At 41.5% G+C, this 21,069-nt stretch overlaps 1 protein-coding gene across 4 annotated transcripts in view; it reads right to left on the bottom strand.

Annotated features, from left to right (window-relative positions):
• Positions 1 to 21,069, bottom strand: part of TIAM2 (TIAM Rac1 associated GEF 2) — a 315,407-nt gene that overhangs the window by 205,935 nt on the left and 88,403 nt on the right. For all 4 annotated transcript variants that reach the window (XM_069234637.1, XM_069234638.1, XM_069234639.1 and 1 more), the window contains 3 exons: positions 13,015 to 13,200; positions 10,754 to 10,900; positions 6,176 to 6,247 (listed from right to left, as the gene is read on the bottom strand). In XM_069234637.1, the coding sequence (XP_069090738.1) occupies positions 6,176 to 6,247; positions 10,754 to 10,900; positions 13,015 to 13,200 (405 nt within the window). The remainder of the gene's footprint in view (positions 1 to 6,175; positions 6,248 to 10,753; positions 10,901 to 13,014; positions 13,201 to 21,069) is intronic.

Raw genomic sequence — 21,069 nt, 5'->3', positions numbered from 1 at the left:
TCCAGTTGGGGTGTTGCCTATACAGTGTTTGGGTTACTATAATAAAGCACCTTTATTTTTGTAATACTGTCTGGTTCTTTCATGTGTGTAAGTGCTGTGTGACTGTAATGCATAAGGTTTGCATGTCCCCTAGATAAGTCTTGGCTGCTCATCCTAAGCTACCTCTAGAGAGCTCTGGCTTCCTAGACAATGCCTACAATTCACTAACAAGGGGACACCTGGGATAAGGTGATAACACCATAGGTGCTCACCACACACCAGGCCAGCTTCCTACTGTGGCTACCACAAATATCAGTCAATGGGCCATCCATTATTAGTGACAATACACAGGACCTCAGCAGGAAGGAAGCATCTTTGAAGCTGACCCATACACCTGCAACAAATGTAATATACGGATTGAGGAGATTAGAGGCAGCGAGATGATCAGGAAAATCCCACAAACACTGAAACCTATACTAAAATATAACCCAGCCAAGAACAAACCCTTGCTTTTAGGGTAGAGGAATCAAAGGCATCAAAGAAAAAACACGGGATGAAGATTTGAAATACCATGACAGGGGATAGTTGTCTTTGTTTCTGGTACTGAGTGATAGTAATGTATCCTTTTTTTCAGTTTTCACACGCCAGTGTGAATTTCTAAGGGGATATATAGGTGCTTAGAGAGAGGTATGCTCCGTACAAAAGCTGGCAGAAACAACTGATTTGCAGCTTGATAACTGTTATAGATTCACACGCACATTGATCCAAAGTCTAGATGTTGGGGTAGCAGATTCAGTTGTCTGTAAAGAGACTCCCAATTTAGTCAATTAGATTGTGTCAGTGTCCCACATATCCCGTGCTTCCCATGCCACTGGATTCAAGCTAGCCTGGCTGATGAGGGGTGAAACCCTGAAACCGGTCCCAGGATGCTTGTTTCCGGTCCAGTGAGGACCTGGCTTGGCAGTTCGGTCTGGACTGTTCCCATGAGGAACAGGGTCAAGACTGATTTGCATATGGCTGGGTCCAAGCTGGGGTGTCATGGTGAGCAAAAAAACGATGGATTAAACCCAGATCTATGACTGGGGGTGAGTGTTTGACAATGTTCAGCATTCCGTCCATCACTTGTTGTTTTTCCACATATCACTGCCACCAGCCACTATAGAAACTTCATCTGGAGGTTTGGGCCTGTACTGAGGTTCCACCTCCAATTACACCAAATGAGTTCAGAGACAGTCCAGATGGTGCAAAGTCTTCTACCTAATAGAGAGGAGAGAAGATCTATAATAGAGACATTTTACATTTAATAACTTTGGTATATGAATAGGCTATGGGAAGTTACCATATTTCAGGGGAGTTAAGTTTCTCGAAGAAAGAGTCACGGAGAGAAAAGGCATGTCAGCTGTATGAAAATAATTAATACAGGGAAGGGGTTCTTTGCAGCAAGGAACTGCTTTTAAGAATTGATGTTGTAGGCACAGCCAGGAGATTAACTCAAAAAAACATGAGGCTCATCCATGGAACTAAATGTTTCATTTTTTCAGTATTGGATATGGACGACTTTAGGACCCAGGAGCAGTAGAGCATTTGATGGCAAACATTTGTATTACAGCAGGAGCACCTCAACTGTGAAGTGCTGTACTGACAGTGACATTGGATTATGGAACTGAGACGAAAGGGGGGTATGACAGTATACGGTTCTTTTTGTCTACACTGAACATCATATTTATACCTAAAATCTGAGGCACGGTGAAATAAAATGCCATGCTGTGCTCAAGCACCAAAGGCGTGATTGGAACCCAGATCTCTGCTCAGTTAGGGCTCTGTATCTACATATCTGTCCTTGTTACATGAAAATCTAGGTAGCTCCTTAGGTCACAGGAGCCCGGTTTTAAAGTATCACTGAAAGCGGCATGAGAGTGGTATGAAAAAGTCTGGAGCAGGGAACCAGACAAGGAACCTATCATGGAGAAGCATAAGATCTACAGCAGCTTTACATGTGGTAATTCACAGCATGTGAGGGACTGTTGCTGTTGGAAAGGTGTGGCACTTCTCTAACTGTCACTCAAACACAGCCATGTCTGTGCCTTTTCCACAGCATTCGGAATGTTAACGGGCCCTTCGGTAATTGTGTTTTTTTTTTATATGCCGCATGTCTATCTGACTGGTAGGATGCATACTGCATACCTACTCCCTCCTACACATATGCACATCAGGACAGAATCGGCTTCCTAGGGGCATCAATTCTTTATGGCTGATGTTTGACATGGCGACCACCACATTGCTCGTTGCAGGACTATCGAGGGCTTCACGACCAGTGCGAAAAACCCATTTCGCTTCCAACCTTTCAAATGTACACGCCTGCAGCTTTTGTGGATAGCGGTCAGTGCACCAAGCATTGTAGCCATGCTGGAGCTTTGCGTTTCAATCAAGATTGTTAAAACAAGACAGACAACGAGGCCGTTATCAGCTTTAAAAGACATATGACGGTACTTCCGGAGATGACATGACCGCAATGGTTATGATGAAATGACGCAAGTGCCGCTCAGCTGCCTGAGGAATGTTTCTTTGTAGGGAACTCGCAGATTCGCCGCGCTGCTCCTTTGAAGGAGATTTTAAGACAAAAAGCCGTTATTCCTAAAACAAAGCTGTTATTCTTAAAACCGAAAACTGTAAACTTTTAGTTGTGTCTAAAAACGGAATACTCCACTGTTTCGAAGTACCTAATTTACGGCCATCCTCCTCAAAAACTGACTGAAGCGCAAATGCATGTCTTTACATACTGTGAAAACGGAAGACAGACCCTCGGGTGAGACAAATGCTATTTTAAACATTTGGCCTACTTCAAACCTAGTCACAAGACTCTGATCTTTTCTTGGCTACATAAAAACTGTAAAAACTTAAATAAACAGAAAAAAGGTAGAGTCTGCATGCAATCTGCATTTGAGTTCAGCCACAGTTGGATGAGGGGAAAAAAACAGTATAAGGGAATGATATCATCATCTAAACAGACTCTTAAGCGCACAGGAAATTAGATTTCACAATATTTTTTTAAAAAGCGACCTTTTTAACACTCCAAGGTCGTGAAAATGGTTAGGTTTAAAACAGTGATTCAGAAATAACAGACTAGCCCGCGTTCCCAGAATATAATGTCAAGGCCCAAATATTCTTCAGTGGCCAGTAATTGCCCACCGATGAGTAAAGTTGTATGCAGTGTGCCTATGACCGGATGCCTCCAATTTACGCCACTGAGAAAACAAACACACAATGCAACAGTTACCTGCAGTCACACAAATGGCTAAAAACAGGCCTTTTCTAGTGACCACTGGTCAAGCATGCTGTCACGCTCCCAAAAGTAGATAAAAGCACCCAAAGGTATTTTCATTTGTGGGTTTGCACCGTACAACCATCCAAATAAAATCAAATTTTCAATTAAGTTTTACCATTGTCCAACTCAATCATACTGATTTAATCGACCTTGGGAAGGTGGACGGCTGAGCCAGTCATGAGACGACCCCGTGGCCTGCGGAACGTAGTAATTTTATTAACTACCTGTTGCAAGTGAATGTCAAAGTCTAGAACATGTAATTATTTAGTGACATGATCAAAAACACCTAATAATGTTAATGCCACGTCAGTAGTCTTGAAGCTTTCAAAACCACAAAAAGGAATTTAAAAACACACAAAAAGCAGAGGTAAGTTGATAACAATGCTGGTATTGTGAATTTCTTATTATCCTTTTGGCAAAGTATAATGTATAGATGCCACCCAGTTTACAAGACTGCCGCTGCCAAAGTCGATGTGGATACCAAGTGCCTGCAGGGAATTCTGGGGATAAGCATACATGACTTGAGTATGCAGCTTTTGAAGTTCGAGTAACTTTCATTTATACTCTCATTTTAAAATCTTTGCTTAAATAACCGAGGAAAGTGAGAACATGAAATACTTGAAAAACACTGTTAAAATCTGCACACATTATTTTTAACTAAAACCAACGTTTTCTCTTCTATTACGATGTCATAAAGTAAGAATGTTCCCAACCAGCCATTATAGAAAAAAACACAGCCTTATTGCTACGTAGAACCTACCTAGGTTTCAGTTTTATCTTATGTTCATGATCTGCATCATCCTCTACTCCCCGTTGCACAGCATCGTGTACCACCTGCTGAACATCACGCTGCTGTACAGCACCCTAGGCTCCCCGGCTACACATTACCCAGTGCTCCCCCAAAACACCAGCCTGTGACACTTGCTGTCCAGGGCCTGTATCGTTGGCAGTCTGTGCTCCTGGATGCCTATATTGTGTGTCTGCATGAATGGACGTCTGTACGTCTGTTGGTTAAAGGTTAGCAGATAACTCCATATCCTCAGGGTCACCACTTACCAGGGCTAGGCTTTACTTTATCAACTTATTGCAATTTGGGAGTTGGTTCTTTGTTCAGATCATTTATACCAATTGTATTAAAACACTTAAAAACAATGATTTGAAAAGGAAAAGCCAGGACTTGAACCTGGGTGCATTTGGTGGCAGGGAGCCAGCCACATGGTAGCTTTTATATTGGTCTCTTTTGTAATGGTCCATCTGTATGGATGCCTGCACGTTTCTTGGCCTGTGTGCTTATTGGTATGCATACATTGGTTCATGTATGCTTGTATACATGGCTGCTTGTGATTGCACCCTGTGCATGCCTGCGTGTTGTGCGCCTCTTTGTGTAGACATTATACCAAGGCAAACATGTTGGCTTTGTTAAAGCTTCTTTATCAGCCTTTCAAATTTCCAGACCAAATTAAAAAATAAATGTCTTTTAAAAAGGCATGCTGCCATCCTTCCTGCAGCAACAAGTAGAATAGGTCACCTCTTGTGGGCACTGTTGTCACATGACTCCTGAAAAAAGCTCAAACGCTTGTTAAAAAGAGACCTGTTCATAAACAACATAATTTGACTGCATAAGTGAGGGTTGGACTTAAGGTGGAGATAAAAACATAGGGCCTGGTTTAGCACTTGGTGAAGGGGAATACTCCATCACAAGCGTGACGAATATTCTCTCCGCTGTATTATGATCCCATTATATGCTATGGAGATCGTATGGATATCTGTTACGTTTGTTAAGGAGTATTCCATCTGCTGAGATCTAAATCAGGCCCATAGCTTTAACTCTCTATTACGTTACGTTTTCAGTTAGATCTTATGGTTCTCTCTTGTCCACCACCATTTATTTCAACCCATTTTTCCAAAAATGTTCTGGTTTTTTTTCTCGATTATTTTTAATGCCAATTTGGTTGCTTTGTCACCTTTGCTTTTTAGCCCACAACCCATAATGTTAATGTTCTTGGTTTTCTTTCGAGCTGTTTTTACTTCCCTGCACTTATTTCCTAGCTCTTTTCTTTTCCACTCGCTTTTTCGTATCTTTTAGTTTTTATGAAGCTGCCCAAACTGCCTTTTTTTAACCATTTATATATGTCTCATTATGAGGTAGCGCACTGAGGTACCAGAAAGAACACTTGTGATGGAGATGAAATCTCCATAGGAAATTTGGTAAGCAGAGATCCGCAGTGAATTCCTCGAGGCTCAGTAGTGCGGATAGCAGAAGGCAGGAGTGCTTTTAAAGGATGCACAACTGAAAAGCAGAGGTTTTGGGCACGTTTCACAGTGAAAAGGACATTTTAAATCGGCCTAGATGCCAGATATATGACATCCACGCCTCTTTAACTTCCCAAATTCCACAAAACAGTTAGTAAGTTATTCGGTTCTGTTGATTTGACACATTTGAAATAAATGTTGTGCTGCCAGTGGGTCTGTGTCTGGGAGTCAAGTGGCCTCTTCAAAGCTTTCGATCAGAGAACACAGTCTTCAAGAGCATTCTGGGGAGCAGCTAATTTACTTGTGTCACTTGCCACTCCACCATCTTCATAGAATGAGTTGTTTATGCTAACATTATGGTACAAAGGGCGCTTTCGAGTATGTACACCACGAAGCATCTATATCTATTTCCAATACATGCATTTCTTCTGGTTATCTTTCTAGTTACTCACATTCAACAATCATTTGCATAGTTATTCACAGTTCACACCTTTCCTTGTGTGAAGTGGAAACGTGTATGTTAGACAAGTGGAAGGTGAAATAATTGCACCTCGCCCTACCCCCTCCCTCCAAGCAGGTGCTAAGCACGGCTGCATCTTCAGGGATGCCTGTCCTCACCTCGCTGGAGCTGTTCGTGATCTGCGGCTGCTGGGTCCCAGCACCACCTTGGCTTCCACCAGCCTCGAATATCTAGAAAGACAGGTCCATTCGTTAGAGATCTCACCCTTCACGTTGCTCGTCGACACAGCACGTCTTATTTCGTCAAGAAACAGCAAGTTACAGATTACAAAGCAGCGGGGCTGTTTAACCCCCACCTACGAGCCGTGGTCGTTCACGGTGCTCAGGGTTTGAAAGGGAAATGTAGAAATACAATCAGGGCTTAATTTGTAAAATAAGTGCCGGCGGCCAATGTTTTTCTAAGAAGCCAAAGTAGTCTTTGTTCCACTTCATGCCTCATTTACCACCACACACTCTCTGACCCTTGACCTCACTCTTTCCGACTCCTTTTCCTTTCCTGCGTTCTCCTTTTGTCACCGTTTTTCTATCTTTCTCTTCCTATTTCTTTCCCCCTCTTCTGCCCTTTTCTCTATTGTTCTGGGTCACAGCCTGATGATGAAAAATAAGCCCCGGAACCCAAAAATGAGAGCTGGTGGGCCCCAACTGCAACCGCTGACTCAAATCAAGCACTGAATCAAGCAACTGCATTGTTTCTGAGTACTTACTTGCTACTAATGAGTGCTGGTACTCTCACTGAAAGCATTACACCTCTGTTGATAAATTCTGAAACTTTCCCTTTGAAATTAAAGAAATACAGGTACTTAGCACCTGCTCATTTAAAGCACTCACAGTGCAGAGGCAGACAGTGACGGGGAGAGAGTAGGGGGGCAACCCCCGATCTTCTTGTGAGAGTATCACATTGTTTGTGCCTAGATGTTTTTTGCACAAACCACTGTTGTGTTGCAGTTTTTCCAGGTCTTCTCTGCAGCTACGATGAGGAGGATTTTGCTTTCTTAATCTGCTGGAGGGAGTGAGGAAACAGGTGCACATGGGTGGGGCATATACAACAGAATGCTTGTTCTCAAGTATAGGCATTGCTACAAGACCTTTGGTAAGTAACTTACACCTCACTGCTCTATGCTCATGCTCTCTGGTCTCTATGGCGCAATACACGATGTGTAAATCCGCCATCAAGTATCATCAGCTGCAAAAACAGAGGTATGCTTCATCACCTTTCCTGTTTCAAGCCTTTTGGCTAATTTCTTTTGCACTAACTGACTTAAAGAGCTTCATAAAAGGAATGAAAACTGATACTGCTAAAGTCAATATTTTACTGTAAGCTACTGGCGTGCCCCTCAATACTCCAGTAACCCTCGGGCGTTCTACGGTCTTTCCAAGAACCCACTTTAGCATCAGGTGTCTAGCTATAAGCACGTTTTCAAGTGCAAGCAACTCTTACCACCGTCCGACACTATTTGTGTGGCATCTCCACATCCTATGAATTTGAGGGTAATCGCCCCACTTGTTCCAGGCTTTTTGCACAATAAAGGCAAACAAGAGAGACTTGCCTGGTCTTTTTGCACCTGCTGCAGTCAGTGGAATAAGCTACAATGATGTCACTGTGTAAGGGTTTGGACTCTGGGTGATGGAAATAGAAAAGAGGCCCCCTTTCATTGATCAGAGGCTCTTTGCCTGGTCTCAGTACCTTTTAGGTCTATCATAACAAGGCTTCGTCTGTCCCTGCCGTTGGTTTCTTAACCAGTTGCAGAGTCTCAGTTTGGGGTGTGGCATTTTATTCTGCACAGGCAGTTGTGGTGGGCAGCACCGGAGCTGAGGAGGGACAGACTAGCTCCATTGCTCCTCTCAGGGTGTTGCAAAAAAAGCCTTGCTGCCCAGACCAAGGTCACGTCTAAGCTGTGTATTATTGCGTATTTCTGACAGATGGCGTCACAATGTGAATGCACGATGTATTCATGTACACCGGTATTTGACATAATTCTCAGAGCAATACTTTTGACATGTTCCTGCGATGACCTCAGCTTTCACTATGATGGTATAGAATAATTCCTCTCAGATATGATTTAATTGGTTAGGTCTCATGTGTCTCTTAGAAAGAAACATGGGTTGTTAAAAACAAAACCGAATACTAACTTTCATAGAATGTTTAGGCACGAGAACCCACTGGGGAATCATAATTTTTCTGTTATCAGCTTTGTTGTGCTAAGACCCTTCTCTGACTAAACAGTAGAATCTACTTTCCTTTAACTTTCAGGGGAAATTCATGGTAGAAGATGCTGAAGAGAGAGACAATAATTCCTATAGATACAGTGCAGCGATGGTCACATATGAGGAAGTCGCTCTAAATGCTGGGAAGACCAGTGTTCCAAAAAAAATCACTTTACTTTCTGTCCCTTAACGCTCCCTCAACATATTTCTTTACTACTACCCCAGGGGCTATCCACGACAAGGACTCTCTTTGGTTGCCTAAAATTGCCTATTTGCTTTCTGAGTCCTAACATGTTTGCGATCTTGTCTGTGTGAATAAGCTGTATGATTTTCAGAGAGGTAATACACTTTGGCTATCATGTTGTGTAGGAAAAGTAAAGGACCATATCCTCGAATAATCACAGGCAACTTGGTAGATCATGTGGGCTGTCCAAAAGAACACAAGGAATTGGCGTAGGGCAGCACAGCAAGCTTTTCTGTTGTGTTGCCCTCTGCCAGTCTGAGAGTGCAGAAATGCACTGCATTTTCAAGATACAGTGCATTTTTGTCCTTTCTTCCTACCCCGGTGCACAAATTGCTGACTAGTGTCAACGCAGGCACCCTTGCACCATCGTGCAAGGGTGTCTGTGGTCTGGCATGATTGTTTTTGTGCAGGAAGGGACACCCTCCTGCACAAAAACAATACTGGGAGGCATTTTCTTCTTTCGCTGTGTGCTGCAGAATGCAGCACACACAGAAAGAGGAAACAACAAGGAGAAATAGAGATATTTCTCCTCATTGCACCTGCCCTGCGTACAGTTTTGATGCATTCCCAGGTTTACAGATTCTTGTAAACCTGGGAATGCATCAAAACCCATGGGAGTTGCATGGGAAAACAGACTGCAACGCCCATGGACTGCTTCCCTGGCGTAGTGTAAGGCAACGCAGCAACTTGCCCTGCGTTGACTCACACCATACCGGCAAGACCATGAAAAGCCAAGCAAAGTAGCTTTGCAAGGCCTTGTAGAAATGGGTCAGCACTATGTGCACTTGGTGCGTTACAAAAAGTGATTCACTAGCAGCACACAGGTCTTGTAAATATGCCCCTAGTAGCCTGTTAGGAGGGTTTAAGAAAGCAGGTAAAGGGATAGAATGTATGTGGGAGAATTTGAATCTTGAGTCCATTTATTCAAAAGTGACTTGAATTCTGGAACGTTATGTATCTTCTTCGATTTGGTATTGCCTCTCTGATGCCAGTAAAGAAATAAGTGTAGCTGCATTTTCCTCATTCACATTCCACTGGCCTTGAACCCCAACCTAATGTATAATTATGGACTTGCCAGTTAGAACGAATGTTGTATATGCCCGATAATCATTCTTAAGGAAGAAATGCATGCTCACTTAGTTGATCTCTGACACACTCATGAACGTAAACCTTCTAGAGAAGAAGTTGTTTTAATGCCAGATAATAATGTTTTGAGCTGTCCACGAGCATCTTCAATCTGATTAGTCTGTCTGTGCTTTGGCTAATGGGCCATTTACATAGATTCCATGGCTTCAAAAGCCACTGTGAGAGTGTATTAAGTAAACACAGAGTACATAGTCTGATAAAAAACACATTCCTTACCATTAACCACATTGTTGGGGGGTTGTCTACAGGAGTAGACAACCTGTTGTGTTGTTAAGCTCTACTAATATAGAAAATCAATTCATTTCTCATTTTATATTTATTGCCAGTAATTGTGAAAAGTTTCTTCATACAAAGACAACAAAAGGGCCCAGTGATGATGAGTTATTGCCATAAAAAAAGTATCAGAAATACTTAATATTAGTGTTATGTTGATGTTTACAGGTGAAATTTAAAGAAGATGTTCTAATGTGCTCTATCTAGCATACGGTTGAGACACTATATACATTAAAATCTCCAATCCAGTTTAGAAAATAATATTAGAATTGTTTTGGCTCATAGTTGCTTTAATGGAACTTCATCAGGACGGTTAGCTCTATCCATCTGTAAACCAAGCTTAGTGTCCATAAATACTTTGGCTGAAAGTGAATGGAAAACAACTTCATTGTCCCTGGATTCTCACTAATAGTCCAGGTCCTTGAAGTGCAGATGTTTGTGCACACAAAATACAGCAGAGAAGTGATGGGAAAAATTGCTTATGGAGGTGTCATAGCAAAATCACGACGAGTAGTCTGACAAGACAGTGGTACTGGGCATGGGAATGAGTAGTGGTTGAGTTGTGGCCACACAACAATACTTCCAAACTTCGCTATCATGAGGGTAATGATATGGCATTTTGGAGTTTATATGTTTTGTAATCTGTCTATGCATTTCATGTGTAACGTCCTAGCCCCATTACATTTCCTATTCCAAGGAAGAAAATGAATAGATGTAGACACAATTTTTTCAGGAAATACAATAACGATACAAATTCTGTAACAGAAAGAATATGTGTTTTTGTCGCACACTGGCGATTAACATGTTACCTGGGTTATCGAAGGCCGTTTTTCTTTTCCTTTCCTTGCCAGAGTATCAAGCCCTTTCAAAGAAGAGAACAGGCTCTTTTTGCTCTGAACCCGCTGCGACAGGGAGAGGGATCGCTTCCTGAGGGCAGCCTCGTCCCTGGAGCAGATCTGAGTAACACAAAATTCAGTAAGTTACATGAATCCTGTTTGCAGAATAGCCCAGAGAATACCTTTTGTCTAAATGTGGAGGAGGCTGATCAGTACATTACAAAAACTGTAGCACACCACAGAGTTAGGGCACTCCATGTCTATGACGATTCTTAAGTTCAGGTAATATTAAACAACTCTGAAGCAGGGACTGGTATCCATGTGCAGAATTCTGAAAGTGCAATGCAGTCACCATAAACCTCATTCAACATGACAGCACTGAGCACAAATAACAGCAGCACGCTCACAACTGCAGAAATGCTTTTTAAATAATTATTTAGTTCAAACTTACGAGGCCTTTCCATAGTCCAATACAATATTAGACTGACGTCGCTCGGGTTATCGACTGAGCTAAGACTGTGCTACAGCAAAGACTCAAGCTGATGTAAAATAATTATCAAGTCACGGTGTTCCTAGACATTTAAGTCAAAAGCACAACAAAGAAAGCAGACAAAAATATAATGCCACATATGAGTGTATCTTCCTACATGTTCTTAAAATATTCCTCATGATGGCATGCTTTGTAGCTTCCTTGATTACTGTGCCCTGAGGTGCAAACAGAGTTACACAAGGGGGGACATTCAGCATAAACCTCATCGCTTCAAGAAGGGTCAAAATATACTATCAATATCAGGGCATCCTCCCACACAAAAGACAGCACAAAACTACACTCTTAAAATGCACTTTTTGACAACCTGGCAAAGAAAAATATCTTTTGCTTTCAAAGATGGCCACCGAAGCCTGATTGGGTTCCTCGCCTAAGAGAGAGGACACGCATTGCACCTGGGATCAGATGACCTGATCCACCTTGAAAGTAAACACAAACTTTAAACTCTCACAATTAAATTAAGGATTTTGACTCTAAAGTATCCAATTACTTGGGCATCAACTCTCATACATATTTAAATATCCACTTTGTTCCTGGCTATCATCATTTCCAAAACAACGAGGAAGAGGCACTTTGCTTCCCCTCATCCCTCAGTAGAAACAAATACCAGTAACCACCCTTCACTGCATGTTTTCCCAGAGAAGTCTCAACATTATAAAAAGGAATAAAATACATTAATAATATTTATGACATTTTAGTTATAAACCTGAGCTTAATAAAATGCATATAAAACAGGTGGTCTTTGAAAAAGTTGGAAAACACGTGTAGCTTTTTTTTCTTTTTCCAGTGAGGTGGGAAGCACAGGGAAATACAGTTATTTAACCATGATCATGTGACAAAAATGGTTTTGAACAAAAACTTCAGTCTCAATTCCCAGCTCTTTTACCTCACATCCTTTTATAAATTGTCTCAATCAACCTGATCTACCTAAAAAAATGTAATAGTCAACCGCAGACGACCCTACCAATGATACCAAACTAGACAACCCTTGACGGACTGCGGAGTACATTTGTTTAAAGCAACAAACGACCAGTGATTTCATTAAAAAGATGTGCATGGTGGCCACGTTGCTTTCACCAGAACATGACTTCGAACGTAGGAACGGAGCGCACTGAGGAATTTAAATATCAATTGCATTTGTGGTAAAAAATCCGATTACCATTCTTTCTGGTTGACAGATTTTAGAAAAAAAAATGGTTATAGATGCAAAGATATATATTAAACACAGGCAAGATCTTTATTGATTCTCTTAGACATATAACCTGGTCTGTTGCTATCTTCCATTTGTGTGTGGTCTCCCAACACAAAGAAGTATAGAAGGACTTAGAACAAATTGTATTTCTTGTCTTTGTAAAACACTGAGCTAGAACACTCTATGTCGCATTTAAGATACTGGTGCAGGTCAGAACAGGAAGGTGAGAATGCCACACAAGAAATAGGGAAAAGAGAAGCCAATAAAACCTCACACTGCACTAAAAATAATAATACAAATATATCAAAGCCAGAAAATGGGATAGGATGGCATTCTCTTTTTTGACTGAATGGTGTGCGCTGCCATCACTGCTCGGTCTCGGAACATGTGAGAATAGGAAGCAATTATGCAATAAATTCATAATAACATGAGGAAAAGGGAGAAACCTCGCCTACGAAGCAGCATGTTTCTGCAATACCATCAGCACGTGCTTACCAGAGCATGGAAAGATGACACTGAGAAGATGCCAAGCCTCCCCAGTGCCAACTTGGATGGGCGGCTGGTGGCAGCCAGCAGGCTCTTTGGGTTGGGCAGCTCGCCTCCCTGCAGGCTGGCCAGGTAGCAGCGCATTCTGAACAGGTCCATGTTAAACTTCTCCAGGTTCTGCTCCCATTGCTGGATCTATTTGAGACACAAGTGAATAAGGATAAGTGAACGTACTGGTTGGAGTGTTACTCATTGTGTTATCTTACTTAATCAGAGACTATTGTGGCACAATTCTGTAAAGATAATCTTCCTCAATGAATGAATGTAACCACTTGTGCTTTGAGTATGGTAATTCTAGGAGGCCTAAATGGTACGAAGAGGCCTATGTTGCATTAACTTGTTGAAGACTATGGGCCTGATTTAGAACTTGGCGGATGGGACACTCCGTCACAATGGTGAGGATCAACCCGTCCGCAGACTTCTAAATCCCATTGGATATAATGGGATTTATATTTTGGTTGACGCAATATCCCTCACAGTTGGAAGAGTAACCTGTCTACCAAATTCTAAATCAGGTCCTTAACCTCTTGTTTAATTGCCTAGTATTTGACTGCTCGCTGTTGTTCCTGTGCAATTCCTTGCAAAGTAGATTGCCAGCCTGTGTTGTCAGGTGCTCAACAAGAAGGATACACATGGAGATCGGATTAGGAGCCCGATTTAAATATAGGCAGTCGAGATGTTCTCCGCCAGGGCGACTGACTACTCCATTGCCTTGGCGGAGGTCCCAACAGCCAAATTTAGAAATGTCTGTCGGGCTGATGGTCATTTCAAGCATTCACAGAAACCACTGCAGAGTGCATTGTAACTTTGATGTATGGGTCTTTCAAACATGATGGAGCTGTACAGCAAAGTTACAAAGTTTTATTTTATTTTCAAAAACAAAAACCCAAAATGAGATTTTGTTTTCGAAAAAAAACAAAATCAATGCCCTCTTCGCCATGAGAATCATGTCCTGTGGCAAGGGGAGCATTTTAATGTTTTTACTGCCCCCCTTACCTGAAAGGATTTTCCTGGCAGTGATGGGCAGTAAATATCTGCTATATGTCTGCCCATCAACAGGCAGACCATTATGTTCGTGCAAAAGGTACTTTGTTGCCATTGCGACAGAGTACCCTTTCTGATTACATATAAATAGGTTCCTTAACCCTTATGAATTACTCAAAGTATTCAAGAAAGTGCAGCAATTTGTCATACAGAGGAAACACTTAACTCTAGCTGTCTCCAGTATGGCTAGGTTTTAAAGAGTCACTCAGGACACTCCTGCTTTCAGGGGGTAAAAGGAATTGTGAATGCGGTCTAAGTCAATAACTACTGAGTAGTGTATCTCCAGTGTCTCACCGAAGAACTAAAATATCGCACAATGGAACTAACTGCAGAAGTGGTGGAAGACGTGTTGAATCTTTGTAATCTGCACTCAGCCTCCTTCTTCCAGTAGCACAATACAATCACTATGGAAACTTCACACGGGTGCACAACAGTGTTTCTGAGGGTGAATGCTTTTTCTGTATCACGGTGAAGGTGTGTTCCCTGCATTTATCTTTTGTATTCTACCTCCCAAATATCATCCTCCATTTGTTACATCCTAAGCAGGTGACACTAGAGAAGTAACATGGAGGGAGAAGGACATTGTTGATCAGTATTGAGTGGGCATATTTTGAAAATATATATACCCATGTGACTATTTCCAGGTCTTGCCTTTCGAAATGGGATGCCTTGGTTCCTTGAGTATGCTCCATGTGGAAAAAAAATGTGCTGGAGCCTTTCACAGACATATCAAGGGTTTGAGTTGCGTAGGTGCCCTAGAGATGTTCAGCACTTATTCATCAAGGGTTTGAGTTGCGTAGGTGCCCTAGAGATGTTCAGCACTTATTCATCAAGGGTTTGAGTTGCGTAGGTGCCCTAGAGATGTTCAGCACTTATTCATCAAGGGTTTGAGTTGCGTAGGTGCCCTAGAGATGTTCAGCACTTATTCATCAAGGGTTTGAGTTGCGTAGGTGCCCTAGAGATGCCCAGCACTTATTCAGCTAAGCAAAGCCTAGTAAGACCCCCATTATATCACAGGATATTCTATACAAGATGCATGATGGAAAAATAATGACAATAATGGACAGATTATGAGTCCTCTTCTCCTCTCAGTAATGTTCAAATACAAAACATGATGCACGTGTTGCTTTTTGTCTATGCAAAGGAGCCTCATGCTTACTGCTTTGAGTGAATAGCAAACATTGTTTTAATAAAAACCTGCTAAGAGATGTTTCAGCAAGTGTCTTCGGTCTGGGCATTACCCTAAAATAATCTACCTTTGTTTAATGTCTGCCTATTGAACACATTGCTCAAAATTTTTTTTTTGCAGGAATGGGACAAATTGAATAATTATTACACGAAACCAATATTAACTCTTGGTTCGGAGGGATAAAACTATTTTCCCTTATTTATTATATTTGTAAATATACACACACGTCAGGATCAGAGGAAGATTTCCTATCTATAAACAAATGACAATACAGTGGAACTTTATACACTTATATATACATATTTACAATACTAACAGACATGTGAAATCCATAATACATACAATATTTAAAAAAATATATATGTGCCCTACTCCAACGAATTATAGAATAATCACAACACAAGATACAGTAAACATAGTGATCAACAATTATATGGTGGCCAAGGATCTTGCACCCAGCTGTATACTGCCTTAACTTTCTTTGTACAAGGTAGTAAGTAGTGCTATACATTTTTTTTAAATCAGTTGATTATTTGCTTAGACTCCTTGGACCCATTGGGAATATGTCGACGCGTTTCAATTTATTGCTATTGTGCCGCTATGCACCAAAGCAAACAAACACATATTTAAATACTGCCAGTTTCCTCAGATGGAAATTTTAATGTCATTTGTCTTTCAGCAGTATGTAACAAGTCATGATTCTGTATTATTAACCTCTTCCTGCCTATAAATTGGTGGAAATGTCGATGAGATGAAGATGAATCAATAATCTGTAGCATAAACAATAAATGAATACCTTTCTTCGAGGGTACATCCACATCTGTAAACGGGCAATAATACTGAAGCTTCATTGGTTCTAGGTTATACAAATAAGATTTTTTCCCTAAGGCACATACATAAGAATTATTCTGTCGGAGTTGCTTAGAGCCAAACTAGTATAGCTTAAGGCCAGTGGCCTCAATGGAATTATTCTGTAAAAAATCCCATAATTAGGTAATAATGACATAACATACGTGTTTCGGAGTAATTCACATTAAGCAACCAAAAGTAAACATAAACAACACAAATGTGCAATAAATTACAAAAAACAGTGCAGTGGGACAGTGCTCGTGGAAGGTGAGTGACTTTCCACACAAATAAAAAACATGGTTGAAAGCTTGGTCAGATTTGATCACTACATATGCATATATATGTATATATGCAGCAGCACATATTATTGTAGAGTGTCACAAGCTTCATGAAATTCAAAGGCCAAGCATATAAAGCATAACCCGTTGAGGGATGATGTTTAGTAAGCTGACTTCATCAGGACAAATACAATGGATACATTTGTCCTAAATCATTCTAGCGAAGGCCAGTAAGAGACTGAATCTCAGAGGGTCTGCCCAAAATGTTGAGAAGAACTAGAATCCAGCTGTCAATAGGATCTACCCAAAATGTAGAGGGCAGCTCTGAACCAGATAACCCTATCATTTCATGTTTTGTTAAATATGCCTTTAACAACCTGTTTTTTTCTACAGCTTGGATAGATTCTAGTGACAACCAGATTCATGCAGAGTTGTCAAGAAGAGAAAGAATAAGGTATTCACTGAGATTCTAGCCTCAGCCTTCCCAACAGCTGAAGGACTTTATGTGGTAATAAACTGACTTTAGATAAATGGACAAAATATATCCCTGGTGGGGCGGGTCACTTGTGGTTGAATAGCAACCAATACTAAGCTGAGCATGAATGGACTGTGTTACCTATCACCAACTTCTGTATTCACACATTGCGATGACGAGCACATCATCACAAGTCAACAAACAGAGAACTTGTTTGCACAAGCCGAGTACCACAACCATCCACTGAATGTGATTTCCCCTGTCTCTGTGTTGTGCCTCTGCACCACATTTGCATGTAGATAAAAACATTGTGAAGGGTATCCGAAGCCTGGTCTGGCCAACACTGTCTTTCTCACTGCATTCTATTCTTTATATTATGCTTCCACGAGTTGGAAAACAAATATGAAATTAAGGACAGACCGTCCTTCTTTGCTTTTTAAATGCATGAACCTTAGGCTGCAACTTATGCAGTTATCGACAGTTTACTGGGACAGAGAGTTGTACTGGATTACATTATGCATTTCTGTTTCTTGATCTCATCTGGAATTCATATAACAGAGCCTTAATTTTTTGCTCTTCGTAAATCTGCACATTTGAACAAAGGGAGAAAGTAACAGGATCTCGGACGAAGAAAAGAAAGACAAAGGAAGGAATAATAATAAAGGGGGAAGTTAGTATGGAGAAAGAAAGATTGAAAGGAGAGAAAATAAGGAAAGAAAAAAAGCAACAGGGAAAGAACAAAAGATAAAAGAAAGGAATAATTAAATAATCAACGGAACACAAAAAAAAAAGAATAGAAGAAAAAATAAAATAGAGAGCTAGCAGTTGGCACACAAACAGTTTGATTCAACAATTGCATGTGCATTTGTTGAATGTAGAAATTTGATCTCAATATAATGTCTGAATTTGCACAACTCAGATTACTTTATCGCAGGATCGCTCAATAGGAAGGATGCATGTTAATAAACGCCATAGCTGCCGTTAACCAGGCAGTGGGCACTATAATAACATCATTAGCACTGCATGCGGCCGACGGCTCCTGGGTCTCGCCCCCTGCTGCCATCACAAACAGTGAGGCCTGGAGACAAAGGAGGGCCCAAACCTGGACCAGCTGTTCTTCTCGCCCTGTCTGCTCCATGCAGTAATCTCTTAAACTTCGATAAATCTGTCTGCACATGATCTATAGGTTTAGACTTATGTGAGATTCAGGCTAATACAAAATAAACACTAGAAAAGGGAGACTTCAAATGCGGTTCCAACTGACTATGGATTGACAATTTCATGCCGCACTCGATCGAATTAAGAACAGAAGAAATGCGCAGCTCCACAGGTTACGGCGAGATTTCAGACACACCCAAAGGATTAGCCTCTTCTCCTTACTATGGAGAAGTCCGTGTTCCTGTCCCAGGCCTCGAGTTCATCTACAAGACCCATACAACAGCTCCGCTGCAGCATCAACAGACACGTACTGGAGAAAAGTCTGCGACCGATGCTGTACCACAGGAGCAAGCAAAAGCCAGTGTCTGAAAACAGACTGAGGCCCTGATTTATACTTTTGTTGCGCCGCATTAGCTTCACGTTTTGACGCAAAAGCGGCGCAAAGTTACAAAATACAATTGTATTTTGTAAATTTATGCCACTTTTGCGTCAAAACATGACGCTAATGCTGTGCAAAAACAGTATAAATCAGGGCCTCAGGGCCATATTTATACTTTTTTAGCGTCGCATTTGCATAATTTTTTGACGCACAAGCAGCGCAAACTTACAAAATACAATTGTACCCCCATGGACAAGGCTCCTGTCTTAGTAATGGAAGGAGCCATGCCCACCATCCCAATGGCCATGCCCAGGGGACAAACGTCCCCTGGGCATGGCCACTGGAGCCAGTGCCGTGCAGGGGGCCCCAATGCAGGGCCCCCAAGCGGTGTTGGATAAAAAAAAATATATACTTCCCCTGACTTAACTGGGATGGGTCCCCCATCCTTAGGAGTCCTCCTTGTGTCCCTGGGGCCAGGGAAGGGCACATGAGGGCAATTTTCCTGGTCCCTGATCATGGAAATATGCCTACAGGTCCCCTTACACCTGCCCATACCCAGGCGTTAAATAATGGCGCTAAGCAAACTTAGCACCATTATTTAAGGCCCCCATCCCCTGTGCTAGATTTTAGCACCGGGTGTAAATATGGCACAAAGGCCATGTCGTCCTTTTCTGGACAGGAATGCCTACCTTGCATCTCATTGACGCAAGGTAGGTGTTCATGTCCAGAAAACAATGTTAACTCCATAACTTTGGCGCTAGACGTGTCTAGCACCAAAGTATAAATATGGAGTTAGGTTTGCACTGAATTAGCATTAAAAAAAATTACGCTAATTCAGCGCAAACCGAGTATAAATATGGGCCTTAGATACTGAAGAGCCACAGAGGGCTTTAGCACATATCTCCACGTCTCCAACATGAATCTGCACAAACAAAACACTGTCCATTCCAGCAAAAAGGACAAAACGAGCGTTCTTGGTTGATTTTGTTGTCAAACGAGTAATGGATCGCAGCTACAGAAAGAATATGTCCTCTACCAGGAAGTGAACTATTGCACCTAGAAGCTGTTTACTAACCACTAAATTAGAGATTGCCCTACTGATGTGTTTTATGGAATACCTAGGTAAAAGCAAGGGTAAACATTGGCCTTCGGGTTCTCCTGTATGCCAATGAGCCACAGAATCCCAATTTTAGGCTACTAGACAAAGGTTCCACTGGCAATCAGAAACACCTCTCTCACCACTAGAATATGAACAATGCCCACATCTCCAACAAATTAGCATCATGAACTCAGGACTTGCGATACACAGAATAACTGCACGTGAACAACATGCTGCTGCTGAAGGCCACATCTCCTGCTCTTGCATCGAATAGCCCAATCGGAAATTTCAACCATGACAGATTGGCCGGGATAAACTGATGGACAAGCCTGTGGCAGCTCTTTATTTTCAATCAACCAGAGCAGGTTTTTCAAATGACCAATTAGCCATATTAGGGCGCGGCGTAGCTCAGGCCTCTGACAATCTAATTAGTCGATACTGCAACTCCCTTGTTAGTGCCATATCACTTAATCACAGCCGACACGTGTAATCTGCTTGCCTCCTGTCCAGCTGGACTGGGTAATGAAGTTAAATGAATATTTTACGCAAAGTGCACTCCTTTTGACACACTGTAACAAAGGTTGACAGTCTTTAGTGATACCCGCAGCAGCTCAAGAGCGATCTGGGCAATGATTGCTTAAAGACCAATGCGTGGTTCACATTTGTCCTTTATCCACTGGGTCAGTCAACCTGTCCATTCTCCACCCAGAACAAAAGCACGATCGAGTGATCCGAGAAGACTGGGGGCTGCAAATAACCAACTATCTTTGGATATATAATAGAAACTAATTTAGACAGTTAAATGTAATTTCCTGAAATTTTCGTTTCAGAATTCAAAGGAGAACTTCATTTCAAAATATGGAAACCGTTATATATTTATTTTATTTGAAATGTTATTTTTTCAAATGTATTTATTTAAATGTTATATGATATCATACGGCGCTTTTTTTCTATACAACACCCATCACCCTCGTGTTGTTGTATTTAAAACGCGTATTAATGTATTAAATAAACTCGCACCTCCTCTTAAAGCGTCCTTTGGGTGGTTGCTTATTTTGAGAACGCCCGGGGGATGGGGGCTAGGGGAGGGGGTAATCCAGTTACAGAATTCGCCTAATCTAAAAGCTGGAATGCTATGCACTGGGAGTGAAGCCGAGCTTGTCCCATATTTTCGTGGCGTATGGATGCTAGGGGCTGGGTACAAATTTGGCATTCGTGCTCCAGTAAAATTCCTTCCTGGCGAAGGCTTTGGTGACGTGCTTAGCATTTTGTACAGCGAATGTCTCACAATAATTACAATTACATAGAAAGGCAATGCAGGATAAGGCACTATTCATTTTGTAGTTTCTCAGGAACATTCCACATTAACTGGTGCTTTCCCATGTTAGTTTGTGCAACTAACGCACTGTCAGTTGGTGCATCAAATAGAACCAGTACAAAACATAAGGTTAAGGGGAACCTCTATCTAAAATAGCACATGCAAAAGTAACATTTGAAAAGACCTGGTATTTTTACTTTTTATTTAATGTATTA

The sequence above is a fragment of the Pleurodeles waltl genome, chromosome 5 (genome assembly GCF_031143425.1).
Source record: "Pleurodeles waltl isolate 20211129_DDA chromosome 5, aPleWal1.hap1.20221129, whole genome shotgun sequence".
Taxonomy (NCBI): Eukaryota; Metazoa; Chordata; class Amphibia; order Caudata; family Salamandridae; genus Pleurodeles; species Pleurodeles waltl.
The sequence above is the reverse complement of the archived record's forward strand: the minus strand, read 5'-3'. Positions and strand labels throughout refer to the sequence as shown.